Raw genomic sequence first — 20,560 nt, 5'->3', positions numbered from 1 at the left:
TTTTTAGCCCAATCTTCCACTCTGTGGCTTTTGATTGGAGCATTTAGTCCACTGACATTTAAGGTAATTATTGATAGATATGTATTTATTGCCACTTTAGAACTTGTTTTCGACTTTATTTTTTAATTTCTTCTTTGTTCCTTTTTCTTTTTCCTTTTGCGGTTTGATGATTTTCTTTTGTATTATGCTTATGTTCTCTTCTTTTTGGTTTTTGTGAATATATTGTATGTTTTTGATTTGTGGTTACCCTGTATTTCAAGCACATTAACCCCTTCCTATATCTAATTGCTTTAGACTGGTAGTCATATAGACTGAAACACATTCTAGAAAAATAATCTACGTTTTCATACTGTCCTTTTTCACATTTTATGATTTTAATTATTGTACGATTTTACACCTTCATATTCATGTTTGCTGTTCATTGTGGTTATCATTGCTTTCACAGAATTTTGTTTTTTTAAATCTGTGTACTGGCTTATTTAAGTGATATATTTTCCAATTGTGATTTTCCTCTTTCCTATAGATTCCTTCTTCTTTTCTATTTAGAGAAGACCTTTCAATATTTCCCTAGGATAGGTTTACTACTGCTGTATTCTTTTAGCTTTTGCTTGTCTGGGAAAGTCTTTCTCTCTCCTTCTATTCTAAATGATAATCTTGCTAGGTAGAGTATCCAAGGTTGCAGCTTGCCACTCCCTTCTGGCCTGCAGCTTTTCTGTAGAGAAATCAGCTGGTAGCCTTATAGGGGTTCCCTTGTAAGGAACTCCTTGTTTTTCTCTTGCTGCCTTTAGAATCCTCTATCTTTAACTTTTGCCATTTTAATTATAGTATGTCTTGGTGTAGGTCTGTTTTGGTTCACCTAGTTTGGGACCCTCTGTGCTTCCTGTACCTGGATATCTGTTTCTTTCTTTAGGTTTGGGAAGTTTTCAGCTGTAATTTCTTCAAATACATTTTCGATCCCCTTTTCTCTTTCTTTTCCTCTGGAATCCCTATTATGTGTAGATTGGCATGTTTTACATTATCCCATAGGTCTTTTATATTGCTTTCATTTTTTTAAATTTGGCTTTCTGTCTGCTCATCTGTTTGGGTGATTTCCATTATTCTACCTTCTGGATCATTTATTTATTCTTCTGCATTATTCAATCTGCTGTTCATTGCCTTTAGCTCAGCTTTTGTCTGGGCAAATGAGTTTTCTAATTTTTCTTAGCTCCTCTTTATAGTTTCTAGTTCCTTTTTACAGTAATCTGCATTTCTATCAATAGTCCTTCTTAATTCCTTTAGTATTTTCATTATCTCCTTTTTGAACTTGGTGTCTGTTAAAGAGATGTTTCATTGTTTGTTCTTTCAGGGAAGTTCTCTTGATCTTTTAATTGGGAGTGGCTCCTCTGCTTCTTTATGTTACTTATGTTTCTCTTACTCTGTGAGTTTGAGAGAAACAATTATCTACTGTGGTCCTGGAAGGCTATTTTTATGTGGGAGTGTCCCTTTGTAGCCTGTGTGGGTTTAATATTTGTTGGTATGAGGGCTGTTTTCACTATGAATGCCTGCGACCTCTTTCTTCAGTGTGTGCTGGCTGTTATGCCCTTGATAGGAGATGTGGTGGTGTTGTGGTGACCAGAGCCTGCACTGGGTATTGAGCAGGGTCTGATCCCTAGTTGTTGGACTAGAAGCCCCTAGGATCCATTTCTGAGCTGGGGTACGAAGTAGACAGGATTGGAGCGCTCCCACTGGGAGAGGACCCACTGAATATTCCTCTGCCAGAGCTGTTCACCCTTAAGGGTGCTCTGTGGTGTCACCTGTTGTATGCTTACAAAGTACACTGTTGTTGGCACTGCCTTCAGCCCCATCTCAACCTTGGGAATGCTGGCAGTCAGCCCTGATTCCCTCAGGCATTGTTTTCACAAGGCTACCAGTGCAAATCCATTGAAGTCAGGTACCAAGACTGCAGTAGTTGCACACCTGGACCTGCTGTGGGAGCTATGGAAGCATCCCAGACCCTGGCCCAGCGTCTATGTACACGCACCCACAAAGCCCACAGATGCTAAGGCCAGTCCTGTCCCAGCCACGGGAGCACCCATTGTCCACTTGGGTGTCCCTCAGGTGCTGAGTTTACAAAGCAGGCCCCAGTGGGGTAAATCTGCACAGCCACAGGGAGAGGGCTCAGACTTCAGCCCCGCCTCTGCAGGTGGGCAACCCACTAGTGCGCTCCCAGAGCTCGTAGAGGAGCGCACGGAGAAAGAGGCAGCTGTCGTGGGCCCCACCCCTCGCTTTGCTGACATGCGTGTTGACAATGGGGTTTCAGTGGCGGCGCACACCTGCCATGAGCATGCCAAAAGTGAGGCTACTATGGCAGGCTCGCCCCTCCCTTCCGCGCTCTTAACAAAGGTTCTTCGCTTCTATGGAGGGCCCGGGCTTCCTCCATGTATACCGCTGGTTGCAGCCCGTACCACACCCCAGCCCCTTCAGGCTGTCTCTGTAGCCAAACACAGTGCTCTCCCCAGGTCTGTCCTCTGAAGCACGAGTTTCAGCACCCAGCCCCAGCACGTACCAGTGGATGCGCATCTCAGGCTGAGGAGCGCAGGGCAGTGGCCTGGCTGATCCTCCTCTCCAGTGAAGGGGCTTCCCAGAGTGTGGGAACCTTTTCTCTTTCACAACTACCTCCCAGGGGCACAAGTCCCATCCCAATTCCCTTTTTTTCTTTCGCTCTACCCAGTTGTGTGGAGATCCTTCTTGCGATTTTGGGTGTTGGAGATAGTCTGCCAGGGTTCAGTAGGTATTTTGTGAGAATTGTTCCAGATGTAAATGTATTTTTTATGTATTTGTGGGAGGAGGTAAGCTCCCTGTCCTTCTGCTCCACCATATTGATTGGAGCCCCCCAAGATAAGCACTTTTAAAAATTATTTTTTAAAGAGCACCAAGTTTTCCCTTTAAAAGATTTTGATTGCACTTTGCATCCCCAGTAATAGTGCATGAGTGCCTGTTTGCCCATCCTTTGGTCAATGCAAGATAGAATAGTCTTTTTAATTTTTGCCAATCTTATAGAGGTGAAAAATGATATCTCATTATCATTTTAATTTGTATCTCCTTACTACTGAGACTGAGCATCTTGTCAATGTTTGTTGGCCATTTCTATTTGTTCATCTATGAACTACCTGTTCATATCCTTTGCACGCTTTCAGTAGTGGTTACTTTTTTCTTATTGATTTATGATAGCTATTTATATATTATCGATACAATACAGGTACTATTTTAAAATTGTAAGAAAAAGGCAGGGTTTAAAAATTTCATTTACACTTTTTTTTTTCCCTCTAGGTCCTCCAGCGCCTGAGTTGTATGGCTGTCAAGGGAGAGATGTTCCTGGTGGCCAATCTTGGGACAAAGCAGCCTTGTCATAGCAGTGACCCAGGGTGCCCAAATGATGGCAGATACCAGTATAACACGAACGTGGTGTTCAGCAGTAATGGAACCCTGGTTGACAGCTACCGCAAACAAAACCTCTACTTTGAAGCAGCGTTCAATACCCCCCTGGAAGTGGATCACATCACCTTTGATACCCCCTTTGCTGGCAAGTTTGGCATCTTCACTTGCTTTGACATATTGTTCTTCGACCCTGCTGTCAGGCTCCTCAGAGACTCGGAGGTGAAGCATGTAGTGTATCCGACCGCCTGGATGAACCAGCTCCCACTCTTGGCAGCCATTCAGATTCAGAGAGGTTTTGCCATCACCTTTGGCGTCAACTTTCTGGCTGCGAACATCCACCATCCATCTCTGGGGATGACGGGAAGTGGCATACACACCCCTCTGAAGTCCTTTTGGTACCATGACATGGAAAGCCCTGAAGGTCACCTTATAATTGCCCAGGTAGCCAAAAATCCACAGGGTCTCATTGGCACAGGGAATGCCACGGGGAAAATGGACCCATCCCATAGTAAGTTTTTAAAAATCTTGGCAGGGGATCCATACTCTGAGAAGGATGCTCAGGAGGTCCACTGTGACAGAGCCCCCAAATGGAACACGAATGCCCCTCCCACATTTAACTCTGAGATGATGTATGACAATTTCACCCTGGTTCCTGTGTGGGGCAAGGAAGGCTACCTCCGAGTCTGTGCAAATAGCCTTTGCTGTCATTTGCTTTACCAGAGGCCCACTCTGTCCAAGGAGCTGTATGCCCTGGGGGTCTTTGACGGCCTTCACACTGTGCACGGCACTTACTACGTTCAAGTCTGTGCCCTGGTCAAGTGTGGCGGTCTTGGCTTTGAAACCTGTGGGCAGGAGGTCACAGAGGCTGCGGGGATATTTGAGTTTCACCTGTGGGGGAACTTCAGTACCTCCTATATCTTTCCAGTGCTTCTGACCTCAGGGATGACCCTGGAAACCCCTGACGAGCTGGGCTGGGAGAATGATCACTATTTCCTGAGGAAGAGCAGACTGTCCTCTGGCCTGGTGACGGCAGCTCTCTACGGGCGGTTGTATGAGAAGGACTAGGGGGTGTGGGGTGGGCTCCCCCTGCACTGGCACAGGCCAAAGCTCACAGCACCGGGACCACTTCTTCGCCCCAGAGCCCATCCTGGGAGCCACGGGAAGAGGTAGGGAGACAGATTTCGCCAGTGTCTTTTCCTCTTAAGTGCAAATTCGTGAGACATTTTCTGGTATTTTCTACTCACATTTCTATTATTCAAGCCACGTCTTCCTTCAGCAGATCTTCCATTACACAATTGTTTTAAGAGCGCAAACAAAAATAAATGTCAGTTTGTATTTTACATGTCCACAAAACAGCAGGCTTTGTGTGTGTGTTTTTTTTTTTTTTTTTTTTGCAGTACGTGGGCCTCTCATCGTTGTGGCCTCTCCCGTTGTGGAGCACAGGCTCCGGACGCGCAGGCTCAGCGGCCATGGCTCATGGGCCCAGCCGCTCCACAGCATGTGGGATCTTCCCGGACCGGGGCACGAACCCGTGTCCCCTGCATCGGCAGGCGGACTCTCAACCACTGCGCCACCAGGGAAGCCCTCGTGTGTGTTCTTGCTGTTGATCAAGTGACACCCAGGATATACAGGTATTTCAGAAGCCTCAAACATTTTCTAGGGTAAGAAACAAACTCTCAAAGCGAAAGCCGTGTTAGAAATGGCTGCCATGGGGACTTTTCCATTCTGGTTGGCCAGAATTCATCCCCCTGGACTGATCGTGCCAGAGCCACCAGCAGCATCAGCAATGTGGATCCTGAGGCAGCTTTTAAAAATAGAAGGGAAGCTTTTCTCACATCTGCCTTTCTGTGAGTGATCGGAATGTGTCAGGCAGGACTTAGAATAACTGGAAAGAAGGAGTGCAGTGCCCTGGAGAGAGAGGCTGGAAAAAAGTGCTGGAGAGAGGGCAGCGATGGGAACAGATGAGTCATAGGGTTTTTGTGCACAGCGTGTCTCATCCAGGGATTCCAGACACCTTAATAAATCACGCTAGCTCTGAGCAAGAGCCTTCCGGCTGCCCAACTGTGCAGGGTGGAACAATGCTGGGAATTCATTCCCAGTCCGCTGGCAGGGCCTTCTCTTTGCAGACGGGTTGCAGGAACGGTGTGGGGTTTGGCCCACTTAGTCTTTATTCAGTCACTCAACAGGTGTCTTTGGAAAGCCCACCAGGGACAGAGTGAGGACCTCCCAAAATATGAACTGCACGTGCAAAGTTATGTTCAGTGTGTGAAGACATTCTTTAGGCCACTGGTCTGTATTATTTGTATCCAACATTTCAAAGTCACTTTGACTATGCCTAGTAACTGTTTCAGATCATTTTTAAGGTGGAAAATCTGTAGCTTTTAAAGAAAATGGATAGTTAGCTTTCTGTGATTTGCCTCTTCAATGTGTGGCTATATTTAGTTTCATCTCCTTTATAAATTAGGTTTTTAAAAACAGTATGTGCATATATCTATACGCAATTACATGAAGTAAAAAATGAAATTCTTTCCCCATTCCCCCCGCAGTGTGGCTTTCCAGACCCCTTCCTGGCTTTTAGGCAGGATACTAAAGAGCATAATTCCTAGCGTCAGACTGACCAGCTTTACTTTCTTGGCCTCCCTGTTTACTCTTCATTACGTAGACCTCGACTATTTATTTGAACCTTGCTGTGCCCCAGTTTTCTCATTTGTGGGATGTGTATTGAATCATCCATGTGGGAAAGAAGCAAAGACCCGCTGACTCACTGCCCGCTTGCAAAGGCCTAGAATGAGTCAAGCCGGCCTTCAGGGAATTTGCAGGAACAGCTCAGGATTCCTGAGGAAACCCAGGAGGTCCCCCCGGAATGGGACGGGGACCTCTCCCACCAGATGCTGGCGCAGAACCGGGAGGGGCGAGCTGGAGGGGGCACACGGCTCCGGATGTGGCCGCCCCTGCTCCAGGGAAACAGAAATCATCTCAGAAATGCATATTGTTGCTTCCTGCCAAGATGATTCAAATCAGAGAGAGACAGAGGCCAGGCCTGAATACAGACTTGGCGGAACTACTTCACCCAGCAAACATTTTTGAAGCACCTGCTGGAAGCACATTTTGCTCTTCTGAGCAGAGTACTGAGAACTTTCCCCAAGTTACTATCTACTGACAATTTAGAACTAACGAACTGCTCATGAAGTAGAAATGAGGGGGACAAGAAATTATGATTTTTATGATAAAAAGTAGTTGCCAGATGGCAGAACAAAGTGGAGGGTAGGGGGGAAATGAGTAAAATAAATCATTTTCAGGGAAAAAAAAAGGCACGTATGACTCACGGTTGTGATACGCTTCTGTCAGCCGTGATCCTGAAACTCAGGAAGCAGATGGTGATCTTGACCATAACACAGGGGCAGACACCCAGTGTATTTTTGGTGGAATGAGGCCTGGGGGAAGCGGCTGTCCATGTGGTTTCTCATGGGGGTGCAGCTGCACCTCTCTGTGGTCTTCTGTGCGGAGGGAGTGAGAGACAACGATGGGCTTAAAAAGTCCTGTTCTTAGAGAAGGTAAAGCCACGGCCTGCTGGCAGCCTGTCCGCCCCAGTGCCCACCATGGCCTCTCGAGAGGAGGGCCTGCCCACAGCCCTGCTGAGGGAAACCCACCTGGGCCAGTGCTGACCCACAGGCGGCCGGCTCAGTGCCCTCACCCCCAAAAGAAACCCTGTACCCACGAGCAGTCATGTCCATTCTCCCTCCCCCCATCCCATGGCAACTACTAATATACTTTCTATCTCGATGGATCTGCCCATTCTGAACATTTTATATAAATGGAATCATACAATATGTGGCCTTTGGTTCCTGCCTTCTTCCACTCAGTGTAATGTTTTCAAGGTTTATCCTTGTGTAGTATGTATAAGTTCTCCCTTCTTATGGTTGAATAGTATTTCACTGTATAGATATACCACATTTGTTTATCCATTAAGTTAGTGGACATTGCGTTGTTTCCCCTTTTTGGCTATTAGGAATAATGCTGCCATGAATATTCATGTACAAGTTTATATGTGAATATACATTTTTCAATTCCTTGGGTATATATCTAGGAGTGTAATTGCTGGGTCATACCAGTCAATGTTTAATTATTTGAGGAACTGTCAGACAGACTGTTTTCCAAAGGGGCTGCATCATTTTGCATCCCTATTAGCAATGTGTAAGAATTCAAATTTCTCCACATCCTTGCTAATGCTTGTTATTGTCTGTTTGTTAAAATCACAGCCATCTCAGTGGTTGTGGTATCTCATCGTGGTCGTGATTTCATTGACCTAGTTGCTAATGACGCTGAACATCTTTCCAAGTGCTTATTGGCCACCCAAATATCTTCTTTGAAGAAATTATTAAAATCTTACGCCCATTAAAAAATTGGATTGTCTTTTTATTATTTAGTTGTAAGAGTTCTTTGTCTATTTTGGATATTAGACCCTTATCAGATAAGTGATCTGCAAATGTTTTCTCCATTTGTTGGTTGTCTTTTCACTTTTTGATACCATTTTTTGGTATACAAAAGTTTTTAATTTTGTGATGAAATTTTAAATTTTAAGATGAAGTTGAATTTATCTTCTTTCTTTGGTTGGCTGTGCTTTAGGTGTCATACCTAATTAAAGGTCATAGGCTTACAGCTATGTTTTCCCCTAAGAGTTTTATTGTTTGAGCTCTTATGCTTAGATCTACGATCCACTGAAGTTAATTTTTCTATGTGTTGTGAGATAGGGGTGCAAATTCATTCTTTTGCAAGTGAGCATCTAGGTGTCCCAGTGCCGTTTGTTGAAAGACATTATTCTTTCCCCATTGTATTGTCTTGGTGCCCTTATTGAAATCTATTAACCATAAATATACAGGTTTATTTCTAGACTCAATTTTATTCCATTGATCTGTATGTCTGTCCTAAAGCAAGTACCACACTTGTCCTTATTACAGTAGCATTGTAGTAAGTTTTTAAATTGGGAAGTGTTGAGTCCTCTTTGTTCTTTATCAAAATTGTTTTGGCTATTTTGGGTCCTTTGCAGTTCCATATGAACTTTTTAGGGTCACCTGGTCAATTTCTGTCAAAAAAATCAGTGGAATTTTGATAGGTATTGCATTAAATCTGGAGATTAATTTGGGGAATGCCATTTTAATAATATTAAATCTTCCAGTTCATGAACACAGGATGTCTTCCCATTTAGTTTTGTCATTTTTAGTGTACAAATTTTTATACTCCTTTTATTTTTATTCCCAATTATTTTTTGGATGCTATTATAAATGGAATTGTTTTCTTAATTTCATTTTTGGATTGTTAATTGCAAGTGTATAAAAATAGAGTTAGTTTTTTATTTTGATCTTGTGTCCAGTAAACTTGCTGAACTTATCAGCACTAATAATGTACTGGTGGAGTTTTTAGGATTTTCTATACACCAGATCATGTCATCTACAAATAGATTAACTTCTTTTTTTTTTTTTTTCTGCGGTACGCGGGCCTCTCACTGTTGTGGCCTCTCCCATTGCGGAGCACAGGCTCTGGACGCGCAGGCTCAGTGGCCATGGCTCACGGGCCCAGCCGCTCCGCGGCATGTGGGATGCTCCCAGACCGGGGCATGAACCTGTGTCCCCTGCATCGGCAGGCAGACTCTCAACCACTGCGCCACCAGGGAGGCCCAACTTCTTTTTATATGAATGCCTTTTTCCCCCCCCCTTCCTAATTGTTCTGGCTAGAACCTCTAGTACAGTGTTGAGTAGATGTGGTGAGAGTGGACATCCTTGCCTCATTTCTGATCTTAGGGGAGAAAAGCTTTCAGTCGTTCATCATTAAGTATGATGTTAGCTGTGGGCTTTTCATAGATGAAGTTTCCTTCTACTCCTACTGTTTAGTGTTTTTATCATGAAAGGGTTTCAAATTCTTTTTCTCCATTAATAGTGATAATCAAGTGTTTACCCCCTTTATTATACAGTGTATTACATTGGCTTATTTATTTATTTTAACATTGGCTTATTTTTATGTTGAAAATATCTTGCGTTCCTGGGATAAATCCCACTTGGTCATGGTATATAATACTTTTTAAGCATTGATAGATTTGGGTTGATAGTATTTTTTTGATGACTTTTGCATCTGTATTCATAAGGGATATTCATGGTGTATAAGACTTTCTAGATGTTGATAGATTTGGTTCAATGTTATTTTGTTGATAATTTTTGCATCTATATTCATAAAGGATATTGGGTCTGTAGTGTTCTTTTCTTGAGATGCCTTTGTCTGGTTTTGGTATGAGGTTAATACTTCACAGAGCGAGTTGGGAAGTGTTTCCCCCCTCTTCAGTTTTTTAAGAGTTTGTGAAAGACTGGTGTTAATTCTTCAAATGTTTTGTAGAATCCACCAGTGAAGTCACCTGGTCCTGAGCTTTTCTTTCTGGGGAGTTTTTTTTATTACAAATTCAATGTCTTTACATGTTATAGGCCTACTCATATTTTCCATTTTTTCTTGAAACAGTTTTGATAGTTTATCTTTCTAGGAATTTGTTCATTTCATCTGGGTTAGCAGATCTGTTGGTATGTAATTATTCATAGTACTCTAGTAAATTTTTTATTTCTGTGAGGTTAGTAGAATTCCCCCCTCTTCATTCCTGATTTTCAATCGTCTTCTTTTCTTGGTCATTCTAGCTACAAGTTTGTCAATTTTGTTGATTTTTGTAAATGAATTTTGTTTTGTTGATTTTTCTCTATTTTTTTTTTGAATCCCTACTTCATTTATTTCTGCTCTAATTTCTATTGTTTTCTTCTGCCTGCTTTGGATTTTAGTCTGCACTTCTTTTGTCTAGTTTCTTAAACTGGAAGGTTATAGACTTGAGACCTTTCTTCCTTTTTACTGTGTTTACAGCTTAATTTCCTACTAAGCACTGCTTTCACTGCAGTGAAATGGAATGTTATACTTTTGCTTTCATTAATCTCAAAATATTTCTCATTTATTTAGTAGTACAGCCATTACAGCTCTCTTTTGGATGCTGTTGCCATGGTATTTCTCTTCATCCTCTTTCAACTTATTTGTGTCTTTGAATCTAAAGCACATGTTTCATAGACAGTATATAATTGGATGTTTTATATTCATTCTGTTACTCTCTGCCTTATAATTAGAGTTTAATCTATTTACATTCAATGTATTACCGATAATGTAGATTTTACACCTGCCATTTTGCGATTTGTTTTGTATCTGTTCTTTTTTGTTTCTCTAGGCCTCCATCACTGCCTTCTTTTGTGTTAGATATTTTCTAGTGTACCATTTTAATTCTCTTGTCATTTCTTTTATAATTTATAGTTATCTTCTTAGTGTTTGTCCTGGGTATTCCAACTAACATGTTAACTTATAACAATTTAGTTCATATTAATAAAGCTAAATTTCAATACAGATACAGCTTGAAGATACTGCAGGTTCAGTTCTAGACCACTGCAGTAAAGCAAATATCACAAAGTGAGTTACACAAATTTTTTTTGGTTTCCCAGTGAATATAAAAGTTATGTTTACAATATACTGTAGTCTACTAGGTGTGCAATAGCATTATCTCTAAAAAACTGTACATGCCCTAATTAAAAAACATTTTATTGCTGAAAAATGCTAACCATCATCTGAGCTTTCAGTGAGTTGTAATCTTTTTGTTGGTGGAGGGTTTCGCCTCAGTGTTGATGGCTGCTGACTGATCAGGGTGGTGGTGCTGAGGGCAGGGGTGACTGGCAGTTTCTTAAAATAAGACAACAATGCAGTCTGCCCCATCAATTGACTCTTCATTCATGAACGATTTCTCTGTAGCATGCAGTGCTGTTTGATAGCATTTTACCCACAGTAGACCTTTCAAAATTGGAGTCAGTCCTCTCAAAGCCTGCCACTGCTTTATCAATTAAGTTTATGTAATATTCTAAACCTTTGTCATTTCAACCATCTTCACAGCATGTTCACCAGGAGTAGATTCCATCTCAAGAACCCACTTTCTTTGTTCGTCCATAAGCAGCAACTCCTCATCTGTTAAACTTTAATCATGAGATTGTAGCAATTCACATCTTCAGGCTCTACATCTAATTCTAGTTCTCTTGCTGTTTCCACCACATCTACAGTTGTTTCCTCTACCCTCAGTCATCTGTGATGGTTGGAATCAACTTCTTCCCAACTCCTGTTTATGTTGATATTTTGACCTCTTCCCATGAATCACGAATGTCTGTCATGGCATCTAGAATGGTGAATCCTTTCCAGAAGGTTTCCAGTTGACTTTGCCCAGATCCATCAGAGGGATCACTCTCTATGGCAGCTATAGCCTTAGGAAATGTATTTCTTACATAATAAGGCTTGAAAGTCAATATTACTCCTTCATCCATAGACCGCAGAATGGATGTTGTGTTGGCAAGTATGGAAACAACATGCATCTCATTGTGCATCTCCTTCAGAGCTCTTGGGTGACCAGGTGCATGAGCAGTCGTCTTGAAAGGAATCTTATTTTCTGAGCAACAGGTCTCAATAGTGGGCTTAAAATATTCAGTAAGCCATGTTATCAACAGATGTGCTGTCATCCAGGCTTTGCTGTTATGGAGGACAGGCAGAGTAGGTAGCATAATTCTTAAGGGTCCCAGGATTTTCAGAATCCGAGTATTGGCTTCAATGTTAGCTGCACTGTTAACTGCAATGTTAGCCCATAACAACAGAGTCAGCCTATCCTTTGAAGCTTTGAAGCCAGGCATTGATTTCTCCTCTCTAGCTATGAAAGTCCTAGATGGCATCTTCTTCCAATAGAAGGCAGTCCATGTACATTGAAAATCTGTTGTTTAATGTGGTTACCCCTTCATTAATGATCTTAGCTGGATCTTCTGGATAACTTGCTGCAGCTTCGTCATCAGCACTCACTGCTTCTTCACCTTGCACTTTCATGTTATGGAGATGGCTTCTTGCCTTAAACCTCATGAATCAACCTCTGCTAAGCTTCACACTTTTCTTCTGCAGTTTCCTCACCTCTCTCAGCCTTCATAGAATTGAAGAGAGTTAAGGTCTTGCTCTGGATTAGGCTCTGGTTTAAGGGAATGTGGTGGCTGGTTTGATCTTCTATCCAGACCACTAAAACTTTCTCCATATCAGCAATAAGGCTGTTTTGCTTTCTTATCATTCATGTGTTCACTGGAGTAGCACTTTCAATTTCCTTCATGAACTTTTCCTTTGCATTCATTCACAATGTGGCTAACTGTTTGGTGCACTGGGCCTAGCTGTTGGCCTATCTGGGCTTTTGACATGCTTTCCTCACTAAGCTTAACCATTTCTAGCTTTTGATTTAAAGTGAGAGACGTGAGACTCTTCACTTAAAGTACTTAGAGGCCATTATAGGGTTATTAATAGGCCTAATTTCAGTATTGTTGTGTCTCAGGGAAGAGGGAGGTCTGAGGAGAGGGAGAGAGAGGAGGAAACAAATGGCTGATTGGTGGAGCAGTCAGAACACACACATTTACTAAATTCGCCATCTTATATGGGTGTGGTTCGTGACACCCCCAAATAATCACAATAGGAACATCACAGATCACGGATCACACATCACTGTAACAAATATAATAAGAATAAAATTCCAAATATTGCAACAATTACCAAAACGTGACAGATATGAAGTGAGCATACGTTGCTGGAAAAGTTCAGCATTGCCACAAACCTTTAATTTGTAAAAAAAATGCATTATCTGTGAAGTGCAATAAAGTGAAGCCCAATAAAACAAGGTATGCCTGTACTATACAAAACCTTTTTCTACAGGAGTTAGCTCCGTTTCCCCTGTTCCTTTGTGTTGTTATTGTCACAAATTACATTTTCATACATTGTGTGCCCATCAACACAGATTTATAATTATAGCTTTATGTAGTTGACTTTTAAATCAGATAAGAGAAATAAAGATTTACAAAAAATAGATTTGTACTGTCTTTAAATTTACTTAGCTGTTATATTTACTGTTGCTCTTTATTTCTGTTTTTTAAATAACAAATAGGTAATAATAAATAGAATATCTTAATTTGTCTGTCATTTTTGAAAGACAGTTGTGCTGGATATAGAGTTCTTGACTGACAGTATTTTTCTTTCAGTGCCTTGAGCACCATGCCCCTGCCTTCTGACTCCCTTGACTCTGATGAGAAACCAGCTGTTACTCTTATTAGTAAGATTTCTTTTACATGATGAATTGCTTCTCTCTTTCTGCTTTCAAGAGTCTTGTTTTGTCTTTTGATAGTTTGATTATAATGTGTGTAGCCTGGATCTCTTTGAGTTTATATTCTACGTGGAGTTCTTTGAGCTTTTTGAGTTTGTAGATTAACGTTTTTGAAATTAAGTTTTCAGCCATTATTTCTTCAAATATTCTTTCTACCTCCTTTTCTTTCTCTTCTCCTTCTGGGACTTCCCTTGTGTGTATGTTGCTATGTTTATTGGGATCTCACAGGTCTCTGAGGCTATGATCACTTTTCATTTTTCCCCCTGTTCCTCAAGACTAGGAACTGACCTATCTTCAAGCTCACTGATTCTTCTGCCTACTCAAATCTAACACTGAGGCCCTCTATTCCAGTTACTATAATTTCCAAATACAGAATCTCCATTTGCTTTTAAAAATATTATCTCTATATATTTATCGATATTCTCTATTTGGTGAAGCATTTAAAAGAAAACTTTCTCTTAATTCTTTAGACATGGTTTCTGTTAGCCCCTTGAACATGTTTAAAATAAATGATTTATGGGCTTCCCTGGTGGTGCAGTGGTTAACAATCCGCCTGCCAATGCAGGGGACACGGGTTCGATCCCTGGTCCGGGAAGATCCCACATGCCGTGGAGCAACGAGGCCTGTGCACCACAACTACTGAGCCTGCGCTCTAGAGCCCGTGAGCCACAACTACTGAGCCTGTGTGCCACATCTACTGAAGCCTGCACGCCTAGAGCCCATGCTCCGCAACGAGAAGCCACCGCAATGAGAAGCCCTCGCACCACAACAAAGAGTAGCCCCTGCTCACCACAACTAGAGAAAGCCCGCACGCAGCAACAAAGACCCAATGCGGCCAAAAATAAAGTGAATAAAATAAAATAAAATAAATAAATAAATTTAAAAAAATAAATGATTTACATTCTTTGTGTAGTAAACCCAATGTCTCAGCTTCTTCAAGGATAGTTTCTATTGATTGTTTTTCCTGTGTATGGGCCATACATTGTTTCTCTGCATATCTCAATCTTTTGTTGAAAACTGGACTTTTAAAATAATATAGCAATTCTGGAAATCAGATTCATCTACCTCCCCTGGGTTTGTTATTGCTGCTTGTTATAGTGGGTCAGTGACTTTTCTGAACATGTTCTGTAAAGTCTGTATCGTTTGCCATGTGTGGCCAATGAAGTCTCTACTCATTTAGCTTAGCTGTCAGCTAACGATTGGACAGAGATTTTCTTAAACATCTGGGACCAAAAGAATTCCCTGGTCTTTGCCAAGGGGCTGTGTATGTAAGGGCACATCTTTAGAACACAGCCTGGCAGTTGAAAATTGGCTTTCACTTCCTGTTTGTGCAGAGCCTCAAAATTAGGCACAGGCAAGAATTTCGGGTAGCCTTGGGTCTTCCACAAGCATGCACACAACTCCACATATGTGGGGCATTCTAGAATTCCTAGAACCATGTCCTATGGATATCTATTCCCCTAGCTTTTCCTTTTAAGGTTTTTGGTTGTCTGTTGCTTGCCTCAGCTCTTATCCACCTCCTAAGACAAGTGCAACATTAAAACTCTTGCCTGGTGCTGGGAAAACTGGAGAGCTACATGTAAAAGAATGAAATTAGAACATTCTCTAACACCATACACAAAAATAAACTCAAAATGGATTAAATACCTAAATGTAAGACCGGATACTATAAAACTCCTAGAGGAAAACAGGCAGAGCACTCTTTGACATAAATCACAGCAAGATCTTTTTGGATCCATCACCTGGAGTAATGGGAATAAAAACAAAAATAAACAAATGGGACCTAATCAAACTTAAAAGCTTTTGCACAGCAAAGGAAACCATCAACAAAATGAAAAGACAATCTATGGACTGGGAGAAAATATTTGCGAACAATGTGACCAACAAGGGATTAATCTCCAAAATATACAAACAGCTCGTATAGCTCAATATCAAAAAAAAAAACCCAATCAAAAAATGCGCAGATCTAAACAGACATTTCTCTAAAGAAGACATACAGATGGCCAACAGGCACATGAAAAGATATTCAACATCGCTAATTATTAGAGAAATGCAAATCAAAACTCACACACAGAGTGGCCATCATTAAAAAGTCTACAAACAATAAATGCTGGAGAGGGTGTGGAGGAAAAGGAACCCTCCTGCAGTGTTGGTGGGAATGTAAATTGGTGCAGCCACTATGGAGAACAGTACGGAGGTTCCTTAAAAAACTAAAAATAGAGCTACCACACGATCCTGCAATCCCACTCCTGGGCATATATCTGGAGAAAACCATAATTTGAAAAGATACATACACCCCAATGTTCATAGCAGCACTATTCACAATAGCCAAGACATGGAAGCAATGTAAATGGAAGCAATGTAAATGTCCATCGACAGATGAATGAATAAAGAAGATATGGTGTACACACACACACACTGGAATATTATTCAGCCATAAAAAAGAATGAAATAATGCTATTTGCAGCAATGGATGGACCTAGAGATTATCACAGTAAGTGAAGTAAGCCAGACAAAGACAAATATGATATCACTTAAATGTGGAATCTAAAATATAACACAAATGAACGTATCTACAAAACAGAAATAGACCCACAGACACAGAAAACAAACTTATGGTTACCAAAGGGGAAAGGGGAGGGGAAGGATAAATCAGGCGTTTGGGATGAACATATATGAACTACTATATATAAAATAGATAACCAATGAGGACCTACTACTGTATAGCACAGGGAACTCTACTCAGTATTTTGTAATATCCTATAAGGGAAAAGAATCTGAAATATATATATATAACTGATCACCTTGCCGTATACCTGAAACTAACGTGACATTGTAAATCAACTACATTTCAATTAAAAAAAAACAAACCCAAAACTCTTTCCTGTAATTGTTTTCAACAAATACCTCTCCAGGGAGAATAACTCACACTGGGTCAACTTTGAGTTAGCTCAACTACAGACAGTGTGGTAAGTGGGATCTTCCAGGGAACCATCAGACAGGCAAAATAATGACAATTCTTGGGAATGAGGCTTTGACAGAGCTCTAGTTTTGTTTTGCTTCTTTTGGTGGCTGCTTGTCTGCACCAAGAATGTGGGCTTAGTTGTTAAGGCTCCTGCAGAGCTGGAATGAGGAATGCAACTTGAGCAAATTGAAACGCCACAAAGGTCAAAGATCTTATCAAGACTCAGTGGTCCTTGCTCTGCCATTTTCACTGACATCACTTGGAAAAAGCTTTTGGACCATTTACAATGTCTTAGGTCCTATTTCTACTAGTCACCTAGTACTGCAGGCAACCAATGGCCTTTCTTCCCAAGCCCCTACACACTTATGGCCACCTAGATGTGAGGAGAGACAAAGCTCTTCTCAAGAAGGCCCTTTACCTTGAATTCTTTTCATTCACATTCTTTTTTTTTTTTTTTTTTTGCTGTATGCGGGCCCCTCACTGTTGTGGCCTCTCCCGTGGCGGAGCACAGGCTCCGGACGCGCAGCCCCAGCGGCCATGGCTCACGGGCCCAGCCGCTCCGCGGCATGTGGGATCCTCCCGGACCGGGGCACGAACCCGCGTCCCCTGCATCGGCAGGCGGACTCCCAACCGCTGCGCCACCAGGGAAGCCCTCACATTCTCTTTGACTTTGCCATTTCTTACCATGAGTATCAGAACCATGAGAAACTTTCCTCTCATGTATACTGGGTCCTACCATCTTTGTGGCAGGCATGATAAGAGTTCAAACCAGGTTACACAAGAAGTAAGATGTTAAGTGAAAAATTTACTGTCAACATAAAAAATGCATTTTGTTTCTACTAGGTCTGAGGCAATATAACAGTACCTGCTGTTACTTCGGGTACCAGAAATGAACCAACTTCCCATTTTTGGGGGGTGGCCAACATTACCGAAAAGCCTGTTTTAGAGCTTAGTGGTAACCTAACCCCAAGCATTGTGCCATGTTCATTTCTAACTGAAGGTTTAAGCAAGTTACATGTCAGGGACTAGGGATGGCAGAGCTAGGAGACATCTGAGAAACACTTCAATCAACCCAGATCCCCTCTATTGAAATGACAATTGATGCCTGGGTTAACCTATGACATGCTCTGGGTTAGCTTAACCTCAGGTTTGCTTTTGGGGATTAACTCACCATCTTTGTCTATCCTTTTCCTGCTTTTATTAGTTTGTTGCTTCAACATTCTTCCACTTTCTCAGCAAAACCTTATGGTGTCTCACATCAGAAATTGTTTGTGTAGGGACTTCCCTGGTGGTGCAGTGATTAAGACTCTGTGCTCCCAAGCAGGGGGCCAGGAATCGATCCCGGGTCAGGGAACTAGATCCCATGTGCATGCCACAACCAAGAAGCCTGCCTGCCGCAACTAAGGAGCCCATGTGCCGCAACTAAGGAGCCCATCTGCTGCAACTAAGACCCAGTGCAACCAAAATAAATAAATAAATATGTATTTTTTAAAAAGGTTATCCCATTAAAACAAATTGTTTGTGTAATCCCCTCGTGCATAAAAGGGCAAGGCATTTTTAAAATCAAGGATCTCCCCCAAATACCAAATCTCACAAATCTTTCTCTGCAGAATAATCACCATTGACATCCTTTTTGTCTTTCTCCCCGACTAAAATGGAAGCCTCCTGAGGGCAGGGACTTCATCCCTGGTGTAGCTCCAGGATTTAACACAGTGCCTGCTGTAGAGTGTGTACCCAAAACATGTTTGCTGAAGGGCTTAAAAGCAAAAATGCAATTTTTCTTCAAGTTTAGAGAAGGGCGAAGAGGAAGAAATATTTTAAGATCAAATCACTGGCTTTTCAAATAAAGCCTGCATTTCAGTCCTAATTAAGAAAGAAGACAGATAAGAATCATAGGAAGGCAAGAGGAGTAAACCACCCTCAAGAAAATGAGAAATAACACAGAAAGAGGAAGGCAGAGAAACGGAGACTCACACGAGTGCTGCAGACGGTGAGGCGCGGAAATGACCTAGACAGGGGAGAGTGTTCTACACTCGTGTACTTTTACTGTCTTCCGTTAGATTAGGCTCTGATTTGGAAGGGATGGTCACAGTCAGACACGAGAGAGGGGAATGGTGCTACACTGACATCAAACACCTACGCAATCAGTTCGACACTGCCAGGGCAGAGCTTTCCAATTCCAAATTCATTTTTGCTACCCAGTTTTACATCTGAATCCCCTACACCAGAAGGAACCACAAGAAGGGAAGGAACAGGCAGAGAGCAAAGCCCGTGGATAAACTGAGAACAATGACACGCTGGCCTGGCTCATCATTTCAGGGCTAAATGAACTGTGAACTCAAATTATCCTTCCCCAATGAGCACAGCCAACTGCCCGATCTCACTGAGGTTTGGAGTATTAGCAGCAGTGATGCATACAGAGGCGTGAACTGTGTGGGTCAGGCTTGCCTTCTTGTGCTTCATCCACAGAGAACACAGATGGAGCAGATCGAGCCCAACTCACCATGAGCGGTCAAGCCCAGCCAGACTCCAGACTGAGGCGTCACCCAGCTGAGCCCGTCAGCCAACCTGCAAAGGCATAAGTGAGGGTGAGTATTTTAGCTTGACGAGACCTGAGGCAGCAACAGAAACATAAGCAGATGTCATTCTCTTAGGCTCCATCACGAGGACACATTCCATTAGCTCTTCCTTCACTGCTCTATGCCCAGAGCCTAGCACAGTTCTTGGGACACAGCAGGTGTTCAATAAACATCTGCTGCGGTACATTTCTGTTTAAAACTAGTGATCTAGGATAATAAAACTGAACTTACATAATTTAGTAGTCAAGCATATGGTCCAACTTCAAAATTGCCAATTTCAACAAGGACCGGAAAGCCTATTAGAGGTCATCAGGTGATTGAGCAGCAGTGGTGGAAATGACTGCCTGGATGTGAATCTAGGCTTCATGAATTACTGGCCAAACAAGATTGGGCAAAAGTCACTTCACCTCTTTGCCTTATTCCTCACCTGTTAAATGGTGCTATTAATAAGACCTACCTCACAGGACAGTTGTGTGGATTAAGATATGGATTTCAAGTACTTACAATCATGACTGGTACGTGACTAACACCGTAAATGCACCTTCTGTTGTTATCATCAGCATAAGATGATTTGGAAAAGTTATTAACATCTTCTTGACCTGCTCCTCCAATCACCTATTTATATCTCCTGTTCTCACTTCTGGCTAATCTCTGTACATGTTTATAATAAGCTTTTTTTTAGCTCGGGAATGCTAAGTGCTGATGTCTATTCCATCCACCTCCCCTCCACCAACCATTTTAAGAACTGCTGATTTTGTTCTTTTCCTCCAAGATATCATTTGCCCCTTCTCCACCTGCTCAGATCATATTTGTTCCTCAATGTCCAGCCTAAACCCCACCTCTTCCAAGAAACCTGTTCTGATCACCCTTCCCAGAGTGAACTTGTTGTTCACTGACCTTCCATAGTTAGCAGTTCATCTCTACCTCAATTACACTTTCACACTTTCCACTTTTAGGTACGTACCTTTCCATGATGAAATTTGAGCTCCGAGAGGACAAGATCCCAATTTCTAGGCTCGCTTTCTGCCCATTCCCATCCCCAAGTATATAGCGGACAAGCAGTAAGTATTTGTTGAATAACTGTATTTGAAAAGCCCATTTAGAAAGGTTCATCTAAACTGTAAAACAGCTTTATTGAAAATTCAATAAGTTTCTAAAGAAAGGTAAAAACCAGTTACAACTGAACACTAATCAGATATTTTAAGGGAAAAGAAGTTTGCACATGAAAGACATTTGATTTATTGCATTAAAAAACTTTATTTCATTTAAAAGGTCCAATATAAGCCAAATTAAACCCCAAATCGACAGCTACACTTAGAGATATCCTGAACTAAATGGCACTGTTTTGAGTTGTGTGTCTTATTAAAGGAG

General features: G+C 41.7%; 1 protein-coding gene across 1 annotated transcript in view; it reads left to right on the top strand.

Annotated features, from left to right (window-relative positions):
- Positions 1 to 4,917, top strand: part of BTD (biotinidase) — a 46,090-nt gene extending 41,173 nt beyond the window's left edge. Inside the window, exon 4 of the mRNA XM_079705397.1 lies at positions 3,310 to 4,917. Within this exon, the coding sequence (XP_079561523.1) occupies positions 3,310 to 4,482 (1,173 nt within the window). The 3' untranslated portion in view covers positions 4,483 to 4,917. The remainder of the gene's footprint in view (positions 1 to 3,309) is intronic.
- Positions 4,918 to 20,560: the final 15,643 nt, after the last annotated feature.

The sequence above is a fragment of the Hyperoodon ampullatus genome, assembly GCF_949752795.1.
Source record: "Hyperoodon ampullatus genome assembly, chromosome: 5".
Taxonomy (NCBI): domain Eukaryota; kingdom Metazoa; phylum Chordata; class Mammalia; order Artiodactyla; family Ziphiidae; genus Hyperoodon; species Hyperoodon ampullatus.
The sequence above is the reverse complement of the archived record's forward strand: the minus strand, read 5'-3'. Positions and strand labels throughout refer to the sequence as shown.